The sequence below is a fragment of the Alexandromys fortis genome, unplaced genomic scaffold (genome assembly GCF_014885135.2).
Source record: "Alexandromys fortis isolate MF-2015 unplaced genomic scaffold, M_Fortis_MF-2015_v1.1 scaffold_2_1_26212458, whole genome shotgun sequence".
Taxonomy (NCBI): domain Eukaryota; kingdom Metazoa; phylum Chordata; class Mammalia; order Rodentia; family Cricetidae; genus Alexandromys; species Alexandromys fortis.
The window spans coordinates 1,641,477-1,668,249 of record NW_026067930.1 but is presented as its reverse complement, the minus strand read 5'-3'; the positions used below and the strand labels follow the sequence as shown (position 1 = coordinate 1,668,249).

General features: G+C 55.3%; 1 protein-coding gene across 1 annotated transcript; it reads right to left on the bottom strand.

Moving 5' to 3' along the window:
- Nucleotides 1-21,750: 21,750 nt before the first annotated feature.
- On the bottom strand, nt 21,751-24,526 carry Mafa (MAF bZIP transcription factor A). Its single transcript, XM_050145128.1, has one exon. The coding sequence runs from the start codon at nt 24,136-24,138 to the stop codon at nt 23,056-23,058; it is 1,083 nt and encodes a 360-aa protein (XP_050001085.1). The 5' UTR covers nt 24,139-24,526; the 3' UTR covers nt 21,751-23,055.
- Between the last annotated feature and the right edge of the window lie 2,247 nt (nt 24,527-26,773).

Sequence of the window (26,773 nt, the reverse complement as noted above, 5' to 3'; positions counted from 1 at the left end):
GGGTGACTCCTCATACTGAAGCAGGGAAGCAAACTTCCAGCCCCTACCACCATCCTCACCTGGAGGTAAACCAAAACCTGTGGGCACCTGCCCATGTCACGGGTAGCCTGTCTAACGAGTAGGCCTCCCACACCTTACAACCTACCCAAGGAGCTCTAGGCCTCAGTTTGCCCAAGACCTAGACATAGGGCATGGGAGGCCAGCTAAGTACTGCTGGCCATGGGTGCCAGAAGAAGAAGCATGAGGGCCAGCTGCTCTTCCAACCTCCCTCGGGCTGTCCTCTGAACCCCTGGCTTGCTGCCCAGATTCTTGGGGCTTCCTAGAGCTTTCTCTGAGCCTTCAGGCATGGGTGGTGGCCCCTTAGCTCTTCTGGGAAGCGTGGGGGGCGGCTTTGAATTCAGAATGTTGCCTGGCCTGGCTCAGCAACTGTCCAGGGTTCAGGCCTGCACCCAGGCTGTGCAGTTTATAACTCTGGAAGACATCTGGAGAGGTGCCGCCTCAAACAGGTCCCGGAGATACAGGAGGCCACAGAGAACAGAGCAGTGTCCCTGGGGCCACAGCCGGGGCCACACCAAGCAAGCACCTCCCTCAGTCCTGTCTTAGTTACTTTTCCATGGCTGTGGCAAAACACCGTGTCCTAAGCAACTTAGGAAACATTTCGTTTAGGGCTTTATGGTTTCAGAGGGTTAGAGGCAAGGTGGCAGGAATGGCCGAGCGGTCACATCTTGATCCACAAGTAGGAGGCAGAGAAACACTGGGGATGGTGGGAGTGTTTTGAAACCTCAAAACCTGCCCTAGTGGAACACCTCCTCCAACAAGGCCACACTTCCTAACCCTTCCCAAACAGTCCCACCAACTGGGGACCAAACATTCGAATATATGAGCCTGTGGGCGCCATTCGTATTCATGCTGCCACAAGCGGTCTCCCTGGAGGACTCAGAGGCCATAGAGTTACCTGAGGGTAGTGACAACCACATTTATTGAACATGCCTGTACTCTTCATGGATCTGTGGGTTCTACTTCAGAAAGTGGGGGTGACCAGCATAGGCTGGATGGGCCTACTCTTCACACAAGAGTCTCCAGAAAGCATATAGGCACTCCAAAATATGTCTTTTATTTGTTTGTTTGTTTTAAATATTTATTTATTATGTATACAATATTCTGTCTGTGTGTACGTCTGCAGGCCAGAAGAGGGCACCAGACCTCATTACAGATGGTTGTGAGCCACCATGTGGTTGCTGGGAATTGAACTCAGGACCTTTGGAAGAGCAGGCAATGCTCTTAACCGCTGAGCCATCTCTCCAGCCCCTGTTTATTTGTTTGTTTGTTTGTTTTTAATGAATTGGTGTTTTTGCTGCATACATGCCTGTGTGAGGGTATTAAGTCCCCTGGAACTGCAGTTACAGACAGTTGTAAACTCCCATGTGTTTGTTGGGAATTGAACCTGGGGCCTCTGGAAGAGCAGTCAGTGTTCCCAACCTCTGGGCCCTCTCTCCAGCCCCAAGACATATGTTTTAAATAGCAGCAAGCCCTTTGTCAGCCAAATATATCTCAAAGTAACACTTGGGGGTGCAGGAAATGGGGGGGAGACACACCTAGGCTGGGGTGGGTCCGTTGTTTTCCTGTGTGCTTCTAATAGCTGCATCGGGGGAGCAGACACCAGCCTCAGAGCATCTGACTGAGGAGAAATGCAGATTCTGCCTTCTCCCAGGGATGGGTGAGGAGACAGAAGGGTTCCTGGAGACGCCACTGTCCTCCTGCCTCCTTCCATATTTCAGCCTCCCACTTTCCCAGCTCCACCCCCACAGCCTGGATTAATTTGGGAAGGACAATGTTTATATTAACCGTTCATTTATCGACGTCTGCTTGCTGGGTCAATGGCCAAATTTATTGTCTCACAAGATGGGCCGTATCGAGCCAAGCAGCCTCCTCGCTCCCCCCAACAGTCTAGTGGGGGGGGGAGGACAGGCACTGTCAATATAAAGAGCGCTGACCTTGGGCCTACTAGTCTCTGCTGGGAACTGGGGAAGGAGAGGAGGGAGCCGGCAGTAGGATCACCCCTGAGCTCGTGAGCACACACACACACACACACAGTGGAACCCTGATAGCTCAAGTGTCACTGCCCCAGGCAGAGGACAGAAGACAGAAAAGTTGGGTCAGTAGTCAGTGCCCACACACTCCCAGGGTACCTGTCGTGCCTAGCCCAGGCTGCCGATACGATGGGAGAGGCAGTCACCAGATGATCCAGGAGCCAATGTAGATGAGCAGTGCACAGAAGGAGCGGCCAGGGTCCCAGGCCCTGCAGCGTTGGCCCAGAGCCCAGGGGCATCTGAGGTAGGGAGGGAGCTGGGGAGTCTCCTCACCTGGTAGCCACACCAGCCTTTTCCAGGAGGAGAAGGAGCTGAGGAGGGTGCATGAGGCCTCTGCTCTCTGCCCCTCTAGACTAGCCATACAGTCCTGCCGTATCAGGAAGGGGAGAGGTAGTGAGGTGAGGCCAAAGGTCCTTACAACCGCAGGGCTTGCCTGTGTCGTGTTCCTGGGGTCCAAGTGAGCCCTGTGCCTACGTTGTCTGCCACCATAGCATCCTCTGGGAAGAACCCAACCCTGAGCTCTGGCCTCCACAGTGGCTTGGGACACTCCTCAGGTGAGCAACTGGGCTCTGCTGAGAGCCCTTAGAGGACAGAAGTTGGTGTCAACAACCTGAAAGCCTGGCCCCTGTTCCCCAAGCTCAGCTCTGTGACCACCAGGCTCTCCTGCCCCTCCTGTCACCTCTTGGTTATTTCATGCGTTCATTCAACAATGCATACGTCCTAAGTACCTATTGCGAACCAGTCTCTGGGGAACAGCCATCAGTAGCAAAGGGATTCGCCTTCTGCAACAACCCGAGGCTGGGGTACAGGCAGCAAGGCTGAGGTACAGGCTGTAAGGCTGGGGTACAGGCTGCAAGGCTGGGGTACAGGCTGTAAGGCTGGGGTACAGGCTGTAAGGCTGGGGTACAGGCTGCAGGGCTGGGGTGCACACTGCAAGGCTAGGCAGTGCAGACCTCAAGGCTGTGTGCAGGCTAGGTGGGTATGATCATACACAGAGAAACGTACAGACAAGGTAAAGAGTTTTACTTAGGGACCTACACATGTAAAAGTCCCGAGGCAGGTACTGTGGGCAGCAGAATGATCTGGAACACGAGAGAGACAGGCATGGCAGCAACCCAGGGGACTGTGGGACTCTGTGGAACTTACCAAAGCTAGAGGACAGTATGGAGGTCTGTTCTGTGCAGGTTGGGAATATATTCTGGCGTCTTGTTTGTGGTGTTCCTTGTTTACTTTTTTGTTTGTTTGTTTGCTTTTTGGGACAGGGTTTCACCATGTAGCCCTGGCTGGCCAAGTACTAGCTATAGAGACCAGACTGGCCTTGAACTCACAAAGATCCATGAGCCTCCGCCTCCCAGGTAGTGGGATTAAAGTGTGCAGCACCACTGCATTCTGGTGTCATAAAGGAGAGTTGTGTAGGGTGGGACAGGAGCGGTCCAGGGACCAGAGCCACACAGGGTGGGCTTCTGTGGTGTCTCCTGCAGGTTGCCCACCAAGAAGTCCGTCCTCCCCCCCCCACCACCACTTTCCACTCTGCCTAGCACTTTCTAGACTGTGTTTCATTCCATGGCCACCAGAAGGCGCACGGAGCCCAGGTAGGCACACAGCTCTGTGGCGGCCAGGGGCTAGTCACAGGGCTCATTCGTCCACCAGCAGCTCATCGACGGCTTGGGAACCACAGCAAGGTTGATTGAGATGCCACACTTGAGTTAGAATCTCCAGGAATGGTGATGAGCAATTGATCAGCTCATCAGGGGAGCTGGCCCTGGAAATGGAGAGGGGAGGGGAGACTAGGGAGGAAAAGGGGAGGGTGGGAGGGAAGGAGAGGGGGAGGCAAAGCAGGGCAGAAGGGAGGAGGCGGGCACAAACCCAGCTCCACACCCCCCAGGTCTTACTCATGACCTGTTTCTCTCTCTGTGACCCCCAGATCCCCAAGCCTGTGCTCCCTCCAACCGAGATGGGCGCCCAGCCAGACCCAGATGCCTCTCTGCAGTTCCCCTTTATACACATAATTAATCGCTTTATTTCCTCGAGCTGTTTTAGTTTGTAGACAAATGATTGAGGATTTCCAAGTCCCCTTGGTCTCCCCTGTCAGCAGCAGCTTGCATTACTGTGATTGAGCGGTTGCAACTTGCAGCCCCATGGTGACAGGTCACAAGTACTGAGCCACACCCACCTTAGACTCAGTCCCTGTGACTCCACCAGGACCAGGCTGCACGGCAGCATCCAGTCCTTCCAAGCAGCCACAGCTAATCTGCTCAGTGCAACTGGACTCCAACCCGCTGTCTTTCCCGTGAGGACTCTCCCCGTGTTTTTTTCCAGGCTTGCAGGGGGTTTCTTTTCCGTGCTGGGTCATGCTCTGTAGTCTGAATGGGCTACAGTTCACTCGTGTGTCACTTGCTGAAGGGAAGCCAGGCTATTTAGTTTGAGTCACCACAGACAAGGCTGCCGGAAATATCTGTGTGGGTTTGGTGGGGGTCACCAAGCTGGTTGGAGAAAGCCAGAGTGCACCACTACCAAGCCCTGCGCCTCCTTCTACAGGAACACACACACACACACACACACACACACACACACACACACTCCCACCCTTCCATAGAGGTTCTGGGCTGCAAGGGAACTGTTTGCTGCTCTGTGACAGGCTCCCTACCACCTGGGGATACTCACCACTGCAGAACACAAGCCTCCATTCCCCTGCCCCCGTGGGGCTCCTTGCTACCTCTGGCTCCAGTTACACAGACCCTATCTAGCAAATCATAGTCAAACCCCCTTTCCTCCCTCTGTCTCCCTCTCTCTTCCCTCCCTCCCCATCCCTCTCTCCCCCCTCTTCCTCTCTCTCCTCTCTCTACCCCTTTTTTCCTCCCTCCTTCTCTCTCTTCCTTCCCTCCTCTCCCCTCCCTCTCTTTACACCTGTGTCCCCCCCCCCATCGCTCCCATACTTCCCCCCTGTGTCCTGCCTACATATGGCCTGACCCCACACATTGGTGTCATAGTGTCCTTTTGGGCCCTCTCTCGTGTGCCTATCAGCCTGATGGTTAGTGACTCTCTGGTTGCCTCACTCAGCTCTCCGAGCTTGTGGCTGCCTCCTTCCTGGTTCTCTCTCATTTCTGGGTACCCTGACCTCCAAAATGCAAACTTTTGAGACTCGGGACCCCTGAGAGGACCCTAGTCTGTAATCATGAGTCTGAAAGGGAGTCCAACACTCCATTGAGGCACCTTACCTTTCTGATTTCCTTCTTTGTGTGTGACCAGTCCTACCCTGTTGGAACCTTCCAGTATCTTCTCTGTCCTCAGCACTGTGAAGTTTCATGGTTGTCTGGGTCTCTTTCTACCAGGTAGCAAAGCTAGAGCCTGTTTATGTGGTTGGAGGGGGGTGTTTCTTTCTGTCTTTGGCACAGTCTGCTTAGTCTTATCTCCTCATTTTTGCTCTGGATAACAACTAAAAACCTTTGCTCTCACCTAAGGAAACTCACAGAACATCCCTCTGCAGGGTTCTCAGCCTCAATTCATCCCCACTCATGCCCAGCCTAGGCCACAACTGTCCTAGCCCTCTTCCATGTATAGCCATTGGGAAACCCAACAGAGTAACCAGAGGCAGATGGGAACAGAGGTCTGGGCAGCAGAGAAGGGTATTTGGAGGTCTTAGGATATCGTCTGGAGTTAAGTTCACCTTGAGTATTGATTATCTATTGATTATTTAGTATTGATTATCTATTGACTATTCATAATTTGGCAGAGTAGCCTAAAACCCATCCCTGTAGCTCTGGTTCCCTTTGTCTAAGGAAGCTAGGTTGGTTTGGGGTACCTCCTAAGTCCCCAGAAGCCCTTTAGGGTGTCAATAGAGAAGACATGGTAGGGATACAGTTAAGAAGCGATCAGAGGGGCCAACAGGGACCATAACCACCCAGTCACGGGTCTGCTTATCCTAGCTCTGCACTCTGCCTATCGTGGGTTCCGAAAGAGCCACAGCAGGTGCCATGTTCCCTAGGAAATCCTTCCTCTCGGCCAGCTGTGTCAGCCTGGTCCGGGTGTATCATTCCCTAACCTGGTGGGTGAATTCTGGACCATTTTCTCTGACCTCTGCTGCGGACTCGGAGTTAGGATTCTCTGTGCTACATAGAAGCCCACCCTGCCCTCCTCAACAAGATCTCCACTCTTTCTCTTTCCCATCCTGCCCATTGATCCCTGAACACCTGACTGAGTCTGCACGGAGCAGGCGGCACCATTGCAAGGGTATTTGTCAAAATGCAGAGGTTCATACTTCCCATGGACCCCTAGATTCCCTGGGTGGAGCAAGAATGATGCCCATGATCATTTCTGTGCACAGGGCCTGCTTGTGGGTACCTTTAATGAAGTCTATCACAAGATGTGTCCCAGGCTCCCCCTCGGTACCTGACAGCCTCCTGGCAGGATTGGAATATCTGGGTGAAAAGATCCTCCTCCCTGGGTCTTCCCTCCTCTGAGACCCTGAGGCTCTCCTTCATCTACAAATTGGGCTCTCTTTACCATGGCCTCTGGGCTCCCTAGGCTCCAATTCTTACAGGCAGGACTGCATGATGTCTAGTCAGCAGTTGGGGGCATGCCTGAGCCTCCAGGTTCCTCTGCGACCTAATCCAATGGCTTTGCCCCTGCATCACGGGGGTGTCTTTAGGAATTGGCCCCGCAGCATCCTCCAGCTCACTGATGTTGATACCACTAACACCCCTGGCAAGGTTTGCTGGGAAGCATGCCTCCGGGAGGGGTCCCTACCCAGCCCCCATCCCATTGCCTCTGTCCATCTAGTGGGAATGCTTCCTGCTTGGGCTAGGTAGGAAGGATTAGAGTTCCACAGTGAGAGTGGTGTCTTTTCCCCAAAGCCTCTGCCCTCTGCATGGAGTGGCATGGGCAGGAGGAGGCTCCAGGAACTCTGCTCACGCTATGCAGCCCACAGTACCATCTCCCTGATGAGGCTCCCACCCTGATTCTAGGCTCCTTGTCTGCGGGCTCTCTCTCTCTCTGCTCTTTCCTGGGGTCTAGCCATGAAGACCATGGTCGTTCCTCCTTGGGACCTCAAGCATTGCAGACAATTGTCCAGCCAGCTCAAATAGTGAGAGCCAATCCCCGTTGGTCAGTTGAGCCACCAGATCAAGGGCGACACTGTTCTGGGGCTCCCATCCTTTTCCTCGAGGTTCCCCGTGCTGTGCTCAGTGCTCTGGGACCCAGTCCTACCTGCACCAGGCTCTCTATCTGGTCTGTAAGAAAATGAGATTTGCCCCTCTGGTGGTGGTGGTGGGGTCCAGAGCCTAGAATTTTATGAGGAGATAGTCACTGCTTCCTGTACATTTGGTCAAGTCTGAGTGTTGTGCCCTACCCTGAGTGAGGACTTCTCTGAACTTGTCCAGTCGTCCACTGACACTCCTCAGGGGTTTCCTGTGGAGGGACTCCCTGCTGAGCCAAACCCAGTCTTTGGGGAGCTTCTGTCTGGATTATGTGGTGCCCAACCTGTACTGTACCAGCGAAGCTGTGCCCTCGGCTTGCTGTAGACCAAAACACTTCTGCAGGATGTCCAGTGAGGAAACTCTGGCGCCAGGATCATCAGAGAAGGGGCTGTTTGCTTGTTTGTGTCCCGAATCCTACCCTGTCCCCATCATCCCTGTCCCCGTCATCCCTGTCCCCGTCATCCCTGTCCCCGTCATCCCTGTCCCCGTCATCCCTGTCCCCGTCATCCCTGTCCCCGTCATCCCTGTCCCCGTCATCCCTGTCCCCGTCATCCCTGTCCCCGTCATCCTGTCCCCGTCATTGTCATTCCACCTTCCCAGGGTTTCTCTGTCACAGCCTTGCCTGTCCTGGAACACACTCTGTAGACCAGTGTGTCTCACTTTCTAACAAGAAGTAAAGTCATGGCAGCTGGGTTGGCTACTCAAAGCTCAGACCAGAAAGGGCTCCTGAGGGACAAGAACTTGTCCCCAACCCTTTGCTTCTGCTACTTAAGTTGCTCTCCCCACCCCTCAATCTCCTGGGACCCAATCTCTACTCCAACTCCATGGTACTAGTGTCCCAGGTCACAAGGTCAGCTGCAGGCAGGTAGATGGGCGGTGGACAGCAGGGTAGGGGGTGGTCCCCAGCGGTAAGGGGCTCTGTGAACACAGCGGCGCATGTCCGCAAAAGTCCTATACTCGCCCTTTGCTCTGTACTTCAGCCTGCACACAGGCCTGGAGCGCGTGCGCAAGGGCTGCCTTCCAAAGGCGCACAGCTGCTTGGAGACAGCTGTGCGATCCGCGGTTCCCACCTCATCCCACTTGCCCGGGTTGGGACAGCCCGGGGCACCGGTGGTGGCGGTTCAGCGTGTCACCTCCCCTGCCACCCGCGCGGCACAGCGGGCACGCAGCCCCTCCAGATGCTCAGATTCCAGGGCCCCTGCGCTTCCTCGGGCGGCGCCATCTGACGCCCCTCTCTGCTAGGCCCAGACCCCCTCGCATGCTGCCATCTGTCGGCCGTGGAACCGCGCCAGCCCAGGAGCTGGCTCAGGCCGGTGCTCCCACCCTGTCCTCAGAGCCCCAAATTCCCTAGACGAGCCCCAGCTGAGACGTGGGTCCCTTTTCCCTCTGTATGGAAGGCTTACCAATAGCAGGGATTAGGGTTGAGGAGGGCAAAGAAGCAGCAAGTGCCAGGGCCCAGTCTTCCAACAGGAGTCCTCCCAATCTCCAGCAATTGAACCTTTGCCTGCGGCTAAAATCCGGTTCAAGCACCAGTCTGCCCCAGCCCAGCTGACCCCACGCAGGGTATGAGAACTCCCTAATCCCCACTGCTTAGCTGCTCCTTGGCACAGCCCAAGATGCCCCTCCCAGAGGTCAGCTGAGGGCATTCTCCAGGCTCATTTCTCCCAAGCTCGCCCAGGACTCCCCACTCCCTCCCTACCCCCTCCCCCAGCTGCAAGGCTGTCTTATAAGGCCTTAGCATCACACGGAGCTTCTCCCAGCAACTCCCAACAGGTTTGTCATTACCATCTCAGAGTGAATATGGCCAACCTTTGCAGGGCCCAGAAATAAAGAGGTGTGGCAGGGATAGAACCCACTGCTCGTGGGCTGAATGAAAATGGAGAAAGGGCTCTAAGCCAACCCCAAAGGCTGGCTCCCCCCCCCCCCTTCAGCTTCCCCAGGCTTTCCTGGAACCTGCTGGCTGCTTAAAGAACCACCTCCAAGTTGTCAGGTCACTGTTACCTGCTGACCACTATGTCTGGGTCACTCCTGGACCCGTGGCTACCTGTGGGAGCCCAGAGAGGCACAAGTGGACCTGATGACTAAGGACCAGAGAAGATGTGTTCTGAGATCCAGAACCAGAACCACAAAAAAGGAAGCAAAAAGACCAGGGCTGGATGGGGGTGGGGCCTTGGGGGTGGGAGTGGGGTCTCCGAGGGATGTCAGGGGCTGAGGATGGCACTGACGCTTTTCTGGGGTCTTCAAGAGCAAAGCTGCCAGGCAGGGGGTGCTCAATGCCAAGGTTGCCCTTCACCCTCCTCCAGTCTCAATAAAGACGATAATTAGTATCCTGACCACTCAATTAATTAGGCGTCATGAGCTTAATTATGACAGAGGGGGCAGTGTCATCAGCCTCCTCCAGGAGCTGAGGGTTATTGACCAGAACAGGCACTCGAGGAGAGCTGCCATCACAGCCCATGGGGCTGGTAGTGCTGGTGGAGGAGGGCCAGCAGCAAGAAGTAGCTCCTCAACCCAGAGTGTGTGTGTGTGTGTGTGTATGTGTGTGTGTGTGCGCGCGCGTGCCCAGTCCTCTCCTCAAGTCCCTACCTAACCCGCCAGTCTCTTCAGCCCTCTGAAATCCAGGGACCACGCACTAGACCTCACCTCTTAAAGGTGCTATCATCTTTTACGCAGTTTTGCTGAGGACCAAACTTCTAGCACATGAATCCTCTTGGGGGACCAGTCACACAGCGCCTCTCACCTTCGCCATCAGTCATACTTTCTGGGGAGAGCTAGGTGTCAACTCTTCATGCCCAGAGGATGGAAATTAGGGGGTTGCTTCTGCAGCTGGGCTGCTACACCACGTTACCTGAGCCCCATGCCCCTTCCTTGCCTGGCTTTCTCACATGCATAGAGCACCACAAAAGGAGGACATGTGGGTACCACTTATGGCCAGCTTCAATCTTCTTTGTGTGTGTTTGGGAAAGGGGGCTGGTGCAGATGGTTGAACCCAAGGACTCACCATGCATTGATGATGGTGACGGTGGTGGTGGAAGTAAAGGAGATGGTGGTGGTGATGGTGATGGTGGTGATAGTAGTCATGGTGATGGTGATGCTGTGGTGATAGCGGTGGTGTGGTGGTGATGGCGGTGATGGGAGTCATGGTGATGGTGGTGATGGTGGTGATGGTGGTGATGGGAGTCATGGTGATGGTGGTGATGGTGATAGCAGTGGCGATGATGGTGTGCTGGTGGTGGTGATAGTAGTCATGGTGATGGTGGTGATAGTAGTCATGGTGATGGTGGTGATAGTAGTCAGTGATGGTGGTGATGGTGGAGCTGTGGTGATAGTGGTGGCGATGATAGTGATGGTGATGCTGATGACGGAGTGGGAGGGCGATGTAGTATTCCAGGTGAGGGGCTTTCACTTGAGAATGATACTTTTGCAGCCCACCCTGCCCTACGGGACTCTGCCTAGCAACACCCGCAGGGACTCTAGAACATAGGCTCGGGGTGTCGAGGCCTCCCCTTGGCCAAAGAGAAGGCAGGGTTCTTAGAGGATGTTTGGAAGTCAGGAGTTCTGGTCAGAAGTTAGATGGCTTCTGAAGTTCTTGTGTCTTTCCAGACTTTCCTGAGCCTCTCCCCCCACCACACCCCCCATAGCTGGAAAACCTCCGGGAAGGACTCTGGCTGACCTTGCAGATCATGAGCTGGCATGGGAGGTCCCAGTCATTGGTGGCCTGTCAGTGATGAGACCTGGAAGGACCAACATAGGCTAGCAAAGAGTAGCAGTACACGGGGAAGAGACTAGAACATCAGGGGAGGGCAGAAGCCACCCTCCAAGCACAGTGAGAGGGGCCATGGTACAGGAGCAGCTTCCTCACATGATGCCTGATTCCTGCTCTCTGAAACCCCATCTGGGTGAGCTTCCTCTCCAAAGGCAAGCTGAGGCAGCGGGCAGGTGCCAATGCTTTTTGTAGCTAGGCTAGAGCAGGGACAAGTTCCTGCAAACAGGCTAGTCAGGGCATATCCTGAAAAGCCAGGAGGCCCCGGCACCATCTACAGAGGGTCCCTTTGCCATTCAGGAAAAAGCCCCCAACGGGAAGCACACTGCTCTTTCCAGGCAGATAGCCCCACCCTAGCTCTGGGGAGAAGCTGATAGCCCGGAACATTGGCAAAGCCAAGGGGCCAGGGCTGCAGGTGGGAGCAGGTCTCAGGCAGAGCTCTGCGGGCCAGAAGTGTGGAGGCCTATGGACCTTTCTTGCCCATGGTGGGTGCTCAGAGTCACATACAATTACTCCCTCAGTGTATCATAATTATCACAAATAGCCCATTAAAAGAAATTATCATCAAGATGATATTAGCAGACAGCAGAGGAAATGAAGAAAGAAAAGTGCTTATTCCCCATTGTCCCTTAATGGGGACAGGGCTTGGCTAGTCGGCAGCAACCGGAGTTGGATGCCTTAACACTACAGCCCATTGGGCTGCCCCAGAGTGGCAGGGAGGGTGGCTTGCCTCAGGCCTATTACAGGCAGCCGCTGCATCCCATCCCTCAGACCTGCTTCCCGAGCTTCCAAAGCCCTCAGGAAACTCTGCCCTAGGCTCCTGGAAAAACATCCAGAGGTCCTAAAAACCCCAAGAACTTAGACATCCTCTAGACACAGTGGCCAGAGCTCAGATCCTGGGGTCTCCCAAATGCCACTGAAAGAAGGCAGACTCTGGAGAGACGGGTAGTATGTGGGGAATAAGGGTAAGTGGGAAGGCGGCAGAGTCTTGAGAGTTGCAAGGACAGACAGTGAACCCCTGGACAGAATGTTGGGGCTTTGTCTGGTAAACCTCTGTGTTTTGAGCCACCAGACCACCTTGCTCTGACTGCTGGGAGACTCCTAGGACCAGGTTTACTAAGGACAGGCACCAGGCCCTCACTGAACACAAGAGACTCAATGACATCTCAAAATCAGCTCTTCCTCTCACCAAGGAACCAGAAGTCTGTCACCTGGAAAGAGAGGCGGACCAGCCTCCGCTGAGAGGATTCCCACAGCCACAGAGAAAAGGCCTCTGGAAATAATGATTCCCAAGAAGTCACCAGACCGCGGGAGGGCACCCTTTGGGGGAGGCCCACCCCAAAAAAACCCTGCCATCCACAGAGGAGCTATAATGCCATGTCTTCCTTGTGACTAATTTGGGACAATTAAGCATCAGCAGACCACAGGCAGATGAGAAAATGTCCAGTATGTGGAGCTGGGAAATGGCTCAGTAGTTAGGAACTACCACCCCTCACCATGCAGCCCCAGGGGTCAGCAACACTATTATAGAAGAGTTTAGGCCGAATAAGTTCACATAAATCTCCCCAAAGTAAAAGAATCTAGGAGTGGCAAAGTTAGCAGTGGGGGATAGGAGGATATCCAGTTATAGAGCAAGAGAAAGTTTATGGGAAAATGTAGTCACCAGCGAGATTAGAAGATAAACAACAGATAGAAAGTAGAGGTGTTATTACAATCTAGGGGTAATCCTGGAGGCCCAACTCGCTGCATCTGCAGCAGAAGCATGCGTGTTAGGCTCCTCAAGGAAACATTAGTCACGGACAGCGCCAGGGCCTCCTGACTTTGCAGGAGTCAATCAGTGGTCAAGGGATCCAACCCAGGACAATGACCTGGAGCCTCCAGGAACTGCAAGACATGAGCCTCCAGACAGAGAAGCTCAGACAAATCCAACATAACCATGAGGAAAGCCCCCAGATGCTCCAGAGCTGGTAATAGCGGATGGAATCAAGACCCTACTGGTGGGAGAGGGGCAGAGGGAAACTGTGTCAGGGAGCAGCCAGTGTCATCTCACCTGAATGCAGAGGGAGACAGGCAAGGCCAGCAATAGCACCCAGGCCTACCTGAATGGAGGAGGAGCCAGGAGAGGGTTTAGAAGGGAAATTCAGTGGCTTAGGGGAAGATGTTCTGACCACTGAGGAAGGGGGGAGCTGGTTAAGTGGAACTGAGAGGAGCTTTTCTGGTCTGTCCATCTGTCCATCTTCCTTTTTTCCTTTTTCCTCCAACAAATACTTACTGAGTGTCCCTCAGTGCTAGGCTCTCTGAGAGGTTCAGGAACCAATTGTGGAAGCACACAGCCCTGTGCTCCCTTGCTAACAGTGTGGCTGTCAGGACGGATGCTGGAGATCAGCCCGTGAATGAGATGGCAAGAAGAGCCGAGAGGATAAACAGGGGCCCTGTAGTGTTCTATGACCTTATGCGGGTGTTCTGGACATGGGTGAGCAAAACCTGAAGAGGACAGCGAAGAGAGAGGGGAGACAAGCAGGAAGGAGGCCTCCCGTGTGACCTTGGAGCTTCCCTGGACGGACTATACCTACCTTCCCACTCAACCTACTTCCCCTCATCCGTCTACATAATTATCATGCATGCATGCATCCATCCATCCATCCATCCCAACCACCCACATATCTATCCACACACCCATCCATCTACTCACCTATCCCACAACCTACCCACCCATCTATCCATGCACACACATACAAACATGCGTCCATCCACATCCACATTCCACACCATCCATGCATTCCTCTACCCAGTCACCATCCTCCCCCATGCCTCTCGTTCTTCGTATTCCTGCTCCTTCACAACAGGCTTCCGTTACTGCCTATGGTCTTCTAGCCACACCAGCTGATCGTCCCTGATCCCCGGGCTCTGGTTCTCTCATAGTGGTCTTGACTGTGGTTCGGAGGGGCTTGGGGTACAGCTGTCGGTAGCTCATCTGGGGCTTTCTCTAGAGGAGGAGCTCATAGCCTGCAGCCCTTCCTTAGGTGACTTCTTACACATCGAGAGCCAAGCCATTCTCTCCTCCTCACATCTGGGTTGACCCCCTCCTTATACTCTTTACTGTCCCCCAAACCTTCGTTTCAGCTCCTGGATGGAGTTGTGGGGTCACTCATTCACCCTCTTTCTAGGGGTCTTTCCACAAGGACTCAGCAGTTAAAACGTGAGGTTCCTGAGCCTCCTTACAGCCAGGTGAGGACATGTGGCTGACTTCAGGCCATAAGACAAAAGCGGACAGGTCTTCCTAGACGTAGGACAGCTTCCCTGGCCTTTAAATGGCAGGTTAGCTGGAAGTCCTTAGCTAAACTGTGAGCTCAAGGCCAGTCCAGGTTATATAAGAAAGATATAACAACAAAAAACAAACAAACAAAAGAAGAAGAGATAGTTTCTTTCTCCTACCTAGAATCTAGCTGTGAAGCCTAGAGCGGAAGCAGCTAGCTTGGACCACAAGACTTGAAGTATATAGGCGAGGTAGAAGGAGCCTCAATCCCAGCATGCTTCATGAAGCAGTCATGGACCACCAACCTCTAGATTTTCATAGGATAAAAATTCAACTTGCAATACTGCGCATGTAGTTCAAGAATTAGTTCATTCTTGCCTAGGATGAACAAAGACCTGGGTTTGCTCCCAGATCTAAATAAATCTGGTTTGGTTGCATACACCTGTACCCCCAGCGCTGGGGATGGGGGTAGAAGCAGGAGGCTCAGAAATTCAAGGTCATCCTTAGCTCTACAGAGTTCAAGGCCGGTTAAGGATGCCCAAGACCTTATCTCAAGGTTTTGTCTGCATTGCTTGAGTCATAGCTCACTCAGCTCTAGTATCTGCGTTCATATTGTTCACTGCACGGTGTTGCCGTTTGTGGGAGAGGTGTGGAAGAGCTCCAGGCGACTCAAGCCAGAAGTTCCAAAGATGAGTGAGGGCGTGTCCCTGCTCACTCAAGGCAGAGAAGCCCCTCTCTGGCCCCTTCTCATTGTCTCCAAGAAAGTGGAGTTCCAGGCAAAAGGAGTGCTGGAGCCTTCCTGCATGGCTTTCTCCACTCGGACTCTGGGACCCTGTGGGCTGCAGATCGGTCTGACCATAAATAGCCTCTTCTCCCAATGCCTTTCTTGCGGCGAATAAGACATGTTTGTTCTCCATCACAATGCATTTGCAATGTTGTTTAACGTGTGGGTGTGGGCTTGGTGTTTAAAATATGCCAGACAGTGGGGTCTGGGAATGTCTCTGGGCTTTTCCTGTGAGTCCTTGGGGAGTATTTCTCTCTGGGTTCTAAAGATCATCCTCCCTGGATTCTGATCTCCATGTGACCCCAAGTCCAGGGCTCCCAAGTGTTCAACCCTGTTACCCAGACTCAACAGAAAAAAAAATACACTGAAGGTTTAGACTAGACTCTCCCCAGAACACCACCTCCAGGACTGGGTAGTCCTGGGCTTTGCCTGTTGGATTGGACCCATGGGGGACAGGCTCATAGGACCCCCACTGGGGACAGGCTCATAGGACCCACGGGGGACAGGCTCATTCTGGACATATCAGCCCCTGCTGCAGAGTGCAGGGAGGAGGGTATGGACGGAGATGAGCTGAGTTTCATCCGTATGGACAGGCAACTCTGAGGTCCCAGCACCTGATGTTTCTGACATGGATCGGGGGCCACCCTGGCACCAGTTTCATGTCCTCCTTTGTCAGAGCTTTTCAGATTAAGGATGCTGGAGAGACCTGCCAGTTCTCACCACACCCCTCCATGGAGGGGTGGGTGGGGAACAACTCAATAGATACCTTTTTACCATTGAGGGGGTGTGGCAGAGCTGGGAGTGGGCTTAGCCGGACTGTGCAGTAGGTGCAGATTGTGTCTCCTTCCCTGCTGAGACCATCATTGCCACCCCTCTTGGCCCACTCAGTCCCCTAGGACACAGGGGGACGTGGATTCAATTACAACAGCTCCTATCACACAGGGCTTAGAATAACTGGAACTACACCTCAGATGCCTAGAAGCTGTCATGGGTGCACAGCCGGAAGCCTCTTCCTCACAGCTTGGGCTGCCTTCCCAAAACTGACGGCCACAGAAGCAGGTGTCCTGCTTATGCCCAGTGAGACATCCGAGCTGCGTTTTCCTTCACTGTTGGGCCCCCGCCTCTCCTTTTTCTTCCTCTAGCTCTGTTCTTCCCCAGTACCTACCGTCCTCCCCTTCCCCTCCCCTTCCTCCTCCCTCCTAGCCCCCTTTCTTCTGTGTTCTCCCTCCTAGCCTTGCTTTCCTCTTTCCCTCTCTTATACCTTCCTTTCTCCTCCCCGGGCCCTCCCTCCTCCCTCCTCCCTCCTTTGTCCCTCTTTTTCCTTCTTCTTTTACCCCCTCACTGCCTCTTCCCTTTCTCCTTCCTCTACCCCTCCTCTTCCCTCATCTCTCTCCCCCCAAGCAAGCCCCCTTCTCCTCTTCTTCCTCCCCCACCCCTTCTTTCCTAACCCCTCTTTTCCTCCCCCAGACTTCCTGAAGCCCTTCACATTCCTGCTCACTTTTGTGGTCCCATATCTGCACCTTTGATTCCATCCTCTGAGCTGAGCCACACAGCTTGCACTGTCCCCTGTGGGGTGCAACACTTACCTGCCGCTCTGACTTTCTCAGGTCCCAGTGATCCTGCTCTGCTCCAGGTCCCTGGGGTAGCCCAGTCAGCGTCTCACACACCAAGACACACAAGATATGCGTGCGTCTACAAGTGCTACTTCTCAAGGGAACCTGCCAAAGTCACACCCCACCTTGACAAAGAACTGTAGTGGAGGAGTGGGAGATGCCAGCCAGGCAAGACTGGGGCATCAGGCCGGGCAATGAGTGGGCAATGCAATGGGAACAGCCCCCACTGCCTAGATTGCAGCGATGATGGCCTAGCTTTGAAAGACTTGGTGGTGACTTCCACCAAGGGACGGCCTAACTCGGGTTAAAGAGGTCTGGCCAGTCAATCAGGGGAGGCTTGGGTGGGGTCTACGGTAGCTGTGCCACCAAAAGGAGCCCTAAGAGGTGCCTCAAAGCTACCAGGGGCAGCACACTAGTTAGGTGGCATTGGGTAATACTTGACCTCTCTTTGCCTTAGCAACTTCATCAGTATAGTCAGTGGCCACAAGACCACTCCTAGGAGTCCAAACAGGTCGTGTGTGTCTCCAGCTCATCTCTGAGGACAGGTTTGGACGGAAAGAGTGGGCTGCCCTTGTGAGCCTGTAGATGGGGGGGTGCTGCTGAGGCAGGGTAGGTCTCTGGTGACTGGCACCCGCCCGCCAGGCAGCACTGAGGGATGCAGGACAGAGGAGTGTCAGAGCTCTGGCCAAGGTGATGCTCAGTGTTGGGGAGGAACCACCCCAGGCTAGACCTGATTCTAATCGTCTTCAGGACATTAGACCTTGGTGTCAGTGAACAAGAGCCACAGCCGCCAGCATAGAAGTGACCACCAGGGTCAGAAGGAGGCAGGCTCAGGGGGCATTGAAGTTAGTGACAACGCTGACATCAAGGACAGGGCTGCAGTCTTGGCTATGGTCACGGGTCCCCACAGCCTGCCCCCAGCACACTCCTCCCCAGCTCCCCAGACCCAGGCTAATTGGCTGTGACAGCTCAAGCCCTCAGCAGCTGAGCAGTGTCGATGTGAATTAGGCAGGCGCTGAGCCGCCAGTCGCAAATTACTCTGCCTCTGCTGTGCTGGCTCCTACACTGTAGTGTGCTGTGTGCCTGCAATTCGGCAGGGCGGGAATGCACAGGGCTAGAGTGCAAGCGTTAGTCTCCGTCCTTTCTCCTCCTGTCGACCAAAGGTCTCTCCTTTCCGCCTTACTGCCTTCCTGTGGCCCTTCTGCCCCAGACACTTCACGATCTCCCTATTTACTCCGGCCCTGATCTGCCTCGCCTCCTCTCCTCTGCACCCCTGCCTCTGGCTGGTCCTCGCTGGCTAGTGGTGGGGATGAAGCTCTGACTTCATACATCTCTCAGTGGACCCTAGAGGATCCTTGGGGTTCCTAGGGTAGCCACTGGCCTCCACCACAGGATACCCTGATAGTTGGGGTTTAGTATGACCCCCTTCTAATCACAGAGCAGATCTAGGAAGCCAACGCTTCTTCCCCACCGTCGCTGAGGATGCCCATAACCTGTACATCCTTTCTGATGCTTCCCAGTTCCCTCAGGATGGGACATTCTTCCCAGGCTATCCCATCCTGGCTCTCTCTCTGCCTCTTCAAGGAGACTCTCATCTCTCACCTCTGGGTTGGCTCTGTCATATCCAGAATAATGTCACCCCCTAAAAGAGCCCTCGACACACAGTAGATGCTCAATCAATGCTCAAATAAATGAATCGCCTCTCTAGGCGCTACATTTTTTCCAGGACATGCCTCTCAGGAGGTAAGGGCAGAAGGATGGTGGTGATGGGTTATGGTGCACCCTCCCATCTCTGGCCTCTCTCTACCTTGGCCTGGACTGGGCTAGAATCTGGAAGAGTACGTGGCAGAGACCTAGTGCCTGCACCCAACAGGGCATCCCTGGTCTCTAGCCTGATTCCATGTCCTCACAAACTGCTGATCAGGCAGCTGGGTCCTAAGGACAGGGTCGGTGGGGGACGAACAAGAGAGTTGTGGATCCAGCAGGATCGGTGTCCCTTTCCCTGTGGCTTTCATGGCTGGTGCAATGTTCCCACAGTTACTCTTTCCAGGACAGGCTGCTGGTAAGGAAACCCTAGCTTGAGGTATGGCCAGCTTCATCCCCACGCTTGCTCTGCCTGCCTGTCTGGCCTGTGCCAGGGGACCATCTCTCCTGAAACCACTGCTCCTCCTCCTTGTGCAGCTGTGTGAGGCCCATAGACCTTCACCTGCTGGTGTGGACTAGAGGACCTGTGCCCTTACTTGGAGTCAGCCTTGTGCCTTGTGCATGTACTGGGACGGGAGGTGTCTGTGTGTACTTATTCTGCATGTGTGGCTATCTGCGTGCACATCTCCAAGTGTTGGTGCCCGTGTGTGTGTACACCGCGTTGTGGTGTGCACTCCATGTGCTGGAGACACGCAGGTCTTGTCTTGCCCCAACTGTAGAGCTGGCTATAAATAAGAGATGGGTGGTGGGGGCTTCAGTGTGCAGGGGAAGAAGTGGAGGAAGGCAGAGAAGCACCCAGCTGTAGCTGAGGTGGAGTCTTCCATGCGCAGCAGCTCAGGGGCTGGTAAATGAGCTGCCCAGAACTAGCAGCAGGGCCAGGACAGGGCTACCTGGAGCACAATAAGACTCATGGAGCCAGGTTTGCAGGCTTGAAGTTCTCAGTCTGCTGGAGTCCATGCTGTGTTGTGGGATCTTTGCAGACCACAGGAAAAGGCCAAGCAGCCTCAAACCTTCCTCCAGGGCACAGCTGGGCTCTCTTGCTACATCTGTTGTTGGTCATTTTAGGCCCTGTTGGTCCCCAGGAGGCAGATGGAAGGATGTGGGGAGGAGATGCTTGGGTGCAGGGTGTGGGATAAAACCCGAGCAGATCTTGTGGTCTCTACGCAGCCGCATCAGCAAGATATCTCTCCCACTCCACCCCACCCCGCCCCACATCCTCAGACAGGAATGGCTGGTAGTAGAGGACTGGAGGCCTGATCTGCTCTGGCTCCCCATACTGAGGCTCAGGAAACACCAGGCTTCTCTTGGTGACATCTCTTGGGGCACCTGGGGAGCAGACAAGGTCCTGGATGAACCGAACAAGGCATTAAATGAAGGCTAATTCCACTGTCCGGACTGTGGTCACCTGTGGCTCTGCCCCAGAACTATACTGTCCTCTGGGCCCTGTGGTCCAGACAGGTCATGGCTGATACCTGGTACTGCTATTGCCCTGACACACCAACACAGAATGGACAAGCATGCACATCTGTACACGACACACACACACATGTACACTGGCACCTGCGGGACTCTCAAGATCATCTTAAGTGGAACACTAAGGCTCCTCAAAGTCCCTGACAGCTCACCCCAACCTCTGATCCAGGAAACTGGATACCTGAACCCTCCCACCCTCACTACCTCGTCCTCAGTAAGGTACTAGGGAACACACTGAGACCTTTTTAAAAAATGGGAGTCCTAAGCCGGCTGTGGTGGCTTTAACCCCAGCACTTGGGAGACGGAGGCAGGTGGATCTCTGAGTTCCAGGACAATCTGACCCGCAGAATGGGGTCCATGGGGTCCAGGACAGCCAGAGCTATACAGAGAAACCCTGTTTCAGACAACCAAAAAGAAAAAAAGAGGGGGAGCCCTTTGTGTAAGAGTACCCGCCTTATGCACACAGGTAAGTGCTCCCCCCCCCCCCGCACAGGACAAGAGAAAGCCAAAGAAATCCCCATGCATGGGGTTTCTGAGCTCCCCAAAAGGCTTCTAGAAAAGGCAATCTTTTAACTCCCAGAGTGAGTGGCTATGACTACCAAAAGGTTCACATTCATTTGTACGCCTCAGCCTCACTCCCAGAGGAAAACCAGAGTGAAGAGCAAGGAGAAGGGAGAAGGCAAGTGAACTGAGATCTAATCCTTCACAAATAGGGCGAGAACACCGAGCAACCCCAAGAGGACAACAGCACACAGTGGCTCCTGAGTACCACACCCAGCCGGAGTCCCAGATGCTCAGAGACAAAACCTTGAGTACTGGATGCTGCGAGGCCAGGGTGCTGGGTGGCAAAGGTGGACACAGCTGTTGCCATTTCTCCCCAAAAGAAGTCCAGCAGAGGTCACTCAGGACCCATTTCTGAACTTCCTCCAAGAGGGTGGTTCTGTAATGACTCCGGGCAATGGGAGGGGAACAGAGGTGCCCTGGGTCCTGTTCTTGACTAGGACTTAGATGTACCATTGGGCCCCCAGTAGCAGCGCTTCCCTCAACTCAGAGCCCCTTCTTGGGAAGACAACTTGTGTGAACTTCCCCACTGTAGTTGGAACCCGCAAGTCTCGCCTCACACTGAGTTAGTTCTTTTAGCTCAACCCTCAGTGTCTGTTTCTCCCTTTCCAACAGCATTTTCTCCCAAAAATGCTGGCTCAGCTGCTCCCAGCCTGGGGTGCTACACAGCCCTCTGAGTTATTCTAAGGCAAAAAGAGCGGCAGACAAAGCCTGCTTTTCTGGGACCTGGGATTGAGACTCAAACTCGGGTGATTCTCTCAAGACTGAAGCTGTAGTGTCACAGAAGTAGAGCTTCTGACTTCCGACCGAGTGCCCCACGCTAGGCAGAATTCCCGCTTGCTCTAAGTTTGCAAACTGCGGACCTTCACAGTCTACTCTAATGAAGGGAGGGGACTGTCATCTAAAAGTGTAGCTAGCTGCCCACAGCCTCGAAGGGTGAGATTTTCAGAGCTCTCTCTTATTACCTAGGTGGGGCTTGCACCCTTTGGAGAACAGAGACTGGGCCATCCATCCCCGGGGAGAGGGACAGCTGGCAAGAAAGGCCAGGACAGCTCGGGCCACCAGGACAGGTTGCAGTGCACTTGAACTCAGCACTGCTGACGCCTGCAGCCTCTGCTGCCCTGCCCTGCCTCGAAAGGAGCCCAGGCTCCTAGAAGCCAATCATAGAACTGGCTACTGACATGCATTTTTGCCTCTTGGTCAATCTTTCCCTGATCTTGCTAAAACTCAATCCATGGACTTCCATATTTTTTTCTATTCAAAGAGAAACACATATAAAATGAAAGCCACAGACACGCTAGTCAGGTTCCAGTGACTTTTGGATCTAAACAGATTTATTTTTTAAAATTTTTTCCTTTCCTCAGTTTCGTAACAAATGAAAAAAAAAAGAACACAACAAAACCAACAAGACAAATTTCTTATTTCAACGAGTTGTTTAGCGTCCTGTTCAGAAGGCTCAGCAGGAGCCGCCTGGGAGCAGCGGGAGGACGGAAGGCGCCTCAGAGCACCGGAGCCAAACCTCGAAAAACCAGATCTCAGCCGGTGCAGAATCGCCCAGCTTAGAGTGCCTAACCTCCGGGCCTCTCCCCCGGCTAGTCCAAAAAGCGACCAAGCTTTAAAAAAGATTCCACAAACGAAACACAATTTAAATTAAATAAAAACACCTTACCACCCGCCCATGCCAGGAGGTTCAGGCCTAAGCCTCCTCTTAAAAATTTTTCTTCTATAACTGTGCATTACTTTTAAAATTCTTCCGCTTCTCTGGAGGGTTAAAATAAGATATATTTCCCCAGGAGTCATAAATACGATCTGGTGCATAGAGAAATAGCAGCGCGGGAGTCCGGGCCAGCCCCCACCCGGCTGAGCACGGCCACCCTCCCCACCCCCCTCCCCTAGTCGAGTATAGCAGGGCTGTGGGACCGACACGCAGGTAAGTTCCTTGGCTTCCTCTACAGGGAGAACCGGACAAGGTGGGGACAAGCGGGCTGGAGGGCAGGCAGGGCCGGACCCCTCGGAGTGAGCGAGCGAGCGAGGGCACATGCGGGCACTCGCCGACCTCCGAGGGCGCACGGGGACCAGGGGATTCCTCCGGCTTTTCTAATTACCAAGCAAAATAAATACTAATGTTGCGAAAATAAGACCGCTTTAAAAAGGAGGATGGGGAGGAGTAAAAACAGGGCTAGGAAAGAGACTGAAAAACGACGGGGGAGCGCAGAACCAGCGGAGGCTACCGGGAGCTGGTGGCAGCGCGGCCCCGCTGCGGGTGGGCGGAGGTCTGGACGCAGAAGTGCGCTCCACGTCTTCAAGTGGTCGTTGCCGAGGAAGTCAGACCTGGCTCGGTCTCCCCTAGTATTCACCATTCTCGGCGCGCCGAGGGACCTCAATAACGTCTAGACGGCGACCCGGAGAACGTTCAGAGCTGAGGGGACGGGCGGAGGAGGCGCACCGCTGTAGCTACCTGGAACTGGGGCATCGCGGCGGGACGCACAGGGCGGACGGGAGGACCACCGCAGCAGCACCGCCCGCACGCGCGCCCCGGGCCTCAGAGTCCGAGCCGAGGCCGGGGCGGCCTGCGCAAACTTGTCCCCGGCGGCGGCGAGGCCCAGGGTCCCGAGCTCACAGGAAGAAGTCGGGCGCGCCTTTGGCTGCACCGGGGCCAGCCTGCGCCGGCGAGGGCTCCCGAGGGAAGCCGGCCCCGCCCGCGCCCCCGGGGCCGCCCCGGCCCGCCAACTTCTCGTATTTCTCCTTATACAGGTCCCGCTCCTTGGCCAGACGCCCCACCTCCAGCTTCAGCTGCTCCACCTGGCTCTGGAGCTGGCACTTCTCGCTCTCCAGAATGTGCCGCTGCTGCACCCGCTTGAAGCGGCACGACTGCGCGTAGCCGCGGTTCTTGAGCGTGCGCCGCTTCTGTTTCAGTCGGATGACCTCCTCCTTGCTGAAGCCGCGGAGCTGCCGGTTCAGCTCCCGCACCGACATGGACACCAGCTGGTCGTCGGAGAAGCGCTCCTCCAGGCGCACGTGGTGGCCCGCGCCGCCTCCGCCGTGACCCGCGCCTCCGCCGTGGTGGCCCGTGCCGCCGCCGTGGTGGTGGTGGTGGTGATGGTGGTGGTGGGCAGAGTGGTGGTGGTGGGCAGTGTGGTGGGTGCCGTGGTGGTGGCCGGCTCCCATGTCGTCCGCGCCACCGCCGCCCGCGAAACCCTGGCCCCGGAAGGCCTCATAGGCCGCAGCGGCCGCCGGGTGGTGCGCGCCGTGGTGCGCGCCGTGGTGGCCGCTGCCGATGAGAGCCTCCACGGCGTCTTCGGGCGTCAGATTGAGCGCCTCGGGGTTCAGGTGGTGCTGGTACCCGCTCATCCAGTACAGATCCTCCAGCACCGCTTTTCCTGAGGCGCCCCCGACAGTGCCGGGGCCTCCGCTCGGCGGCCCCGGGGCGCCCCCGGCCTGAGCGGCACTGCCCCCGCCGCCCGCGCCGCCGCCGGTGCCCGGGCTGGGTGCGCAGAAGCTGGGCGAAGAGGGCACCGAAGAGCAGGGCGTGCTGAGGGGCGTCGAAGACAGCGAGCCGGGCGGCAGGCGGTGGCAGAAGCGCTCGGCCTCGGGCGGCTCCTTCTTTACCTCGAACTTCATCAGGTCGAAGTCGTTGACGTACTCGATGGCCAGTGGGCTGCTGGGCAGCTCTGCACCCATCGCCAGCTCCGCGGCCATCGCCCGGGGCCCCAGCCCCGCTGCTGCCGCCGCGCCCGGCCGCGCCCCGACGGACGGCGGGGGAGCGGGGGGAGCCGTGGGCCTCTCTCCCCCTAGCTCCCCCCCGGGCCGAGGTTCGTGTCGCGGTGAGCGCAGCGTCTGGTCGCGCCGCCGAAGGGTGCAGGAAAAGTTTCGCGCAGTCAACTCCGGGCTGCGCTCAGGGAGCGCCGCCGGCCAGGCCTCTCGGGCGGCCCCCCGGCCCGCTGCGGGCGGGCGAAGGGCCCCGATTCTGCGCTCCTCCTCCTGCTCCTTCGCTGTCCCAGCCTGGAGGGTGCAGAGGCCGCGCCCGGGGCTCTGCCGCGCTCGGGGCTCTCCCGCCCCGCCCCGGGCCCCACCCGCGCTGCCAGCCGGCCCCGCCTCCCTCGACCTAGTGCGGAGCCGTGCAAGCCTTTATAGAGACGCGCTCCTGGGCCCGCCTCCCCAGGTGGGGGCCGGCGCCCCCGGGCCAATCGGAAGCCCAGCCCTGACGCCCTCATTTGCCTATCCCCATGGCAACCGGAGCCCAGCTGTCAATCTCCTGCGGGAAACAGCTGTGGGAAGGGGTGGGGATGGGCCTCCGGCAAGAGGAGTGGGCAGGGCCCCCTGGTGGCGGCCGCGTGGGACTGCACAACGGAGGGCGCGAGACCAAGCGTCAGACTTCTGCCACCAGGCCCCGAGGTCCCAGGATTGCACAGCCAAAGAGTGTGGTGAAGCTGAGGAGGCCCGCGCCCAGGGGACTCCCTCGACGTCTCGGTTTTGCTAGGTGGCCTAGTTGGCTGTGTCCCGCACCCGGCCCGACCGGCCTGGAGTCCTCGGAACGGGGACCTCTAACCATCCTGACACGGGTGACTCCGAGCTGCCCGGGAGCACTATTTTTATCCTGTGGTTGGGACGGGTTCAGGAATTCAGTCAACAAAGTTGCTGGCACCTCGGGCTGGCGGCAGGATGCACGGTGGAACGGCAGGCCTCTGACCCACGGTGTGTAAGGTGGAGAGGGACAGACGCCTGTGCGCCACCATGGGCCTAGGGGAACAGGTCTCAGGGGCTACCTGAGGGTCCTTGACAGGTCTGGACGCCTGCTGAAGAGTTGCCAAACAGGACCCACAAGGAATCTCAGACCCAGCTGCCCACCACTGGGGTTTGGAGGCGCCTTACAGGGTGGGCGAGAGTTGGCAGGACAGGTGGAAAACAGATTGCCAGTCTCACTCCCGCTGAATGTCTGTACAGCAAGAGAAACACGGGGGGACGAGGGGTGACAAGAAGATGTGAATTCTACGACCCCCCCCACCAGAATTTCTGACCCCAAAGAAGATGGAAAAGGAGTGCACGTTGGAGCAACAGCTGGGCATGACTTGGAGTGGGGTTTCCCCCTCTCTACATCGCTGTTAAACTCCTTTAACTATTAAAAATAAAAATCTTAAATGTAAACCATTTGTGCACAGGAAAAAAAGCCTGGAAGGATGTTCACAGGATACCTATCCCAGGATGCCATGGTGTCAGAGGTTTTGCCTGCTACTTTATAGGGGGAATATCTGGCAGCGAGTGAACAGCTCCCAGCTCCTTCCCACAATGTCCCGTGTTGTCCTGACTCAACTCCCCTTCATATTCCTCTATGCAGGAACTAACAAACAAAAGCATAAGAAACCCCCACAAAAGTCTCAGCCTCTGCAAAAGAGGCTCCAGTGGAACACGTATTGTGGGACTCTATAGTGCTGAGGTGGTGGCAACAGCCATTTCAGTATAATCGTGTCCATTCTACAGATGAGAAAACAGGCTGCGAAAAGTAACAGGCTCTGTCCAAGACGACCTGTATTAGGTGAACCTGGGCACAAAGGGGAGTCTTTGAGATGGATCATGAGGCCTCACCAAGTGAGCCAGTATTTTAGCTGCTTATGTTTCCTACAGCTTGGCAAAAGATGTGGGACCAGGGGACTAGCCTGAATCCTTAAAGGCCTTAAAGATGAGCTACAAGTCTGGGCATTGCATCCCATGTGGCCTTGGGCACCCTGCCTCCTCTGGGCTCCACTGCCTGTTTTTTTTTTTTTTTTTGCCTGCCTGCAGGAAGAAAGGGGGGGGGGGGGGAAGCAAACCAGGTATGATGGATGGCAGATCTCTGAGAAAGAGAAAGAAAGAAAGAAAGAAAGAAAGAAAGAAAGAAAGAAAGAAAGAAGGAAGGAAAGAGGAGGAAGGAAGGAAGGAAGGAAGGAAGGAAGGAAGGAAGGAAGGAAGGAAGGAAGGAAGGAAGGAAGGAAGGAAGGCGAAGAGCGAAGAGAATGTTAATTCCCTCCCAGGGTGCCATCACAAGCTCAGCAGCTCAGAGTGTGTTCACTCACTGTTTCCGAGTGTCAGGTCAGAAACATAGGCAGAGCCTGGCAGGGGTTTCTGTTGGCATTTCCCAGGCTGCAGTGAGCTGTGGTCTCATCTAGGACAGTGTTTTTTTTTTTTTTTTTTTTTTTTTTTTTGACTCTAGGACAGTTGCTGACTTGCTGCTGCTGGCTGGACGCTGCTGGATTGGGTGAGTGAAGTGTGGGGAGAGCTGAGGAGGCAGGACAGCCCCCCTCCCCGACATGAGCAGAGGGAAGAGTAAGCCCTGAATGCTGGGGGGCGGGGGAGGTGG

Coding starts and splice junctions, on each gene's coding strand:
- Mafa (XM_050145128.1), bottom strand. CDS start 24,138: ATGGCCGCGGAGCTGGCGATGGGTGCAGAGCTGCCCAGCAGCCCACTG.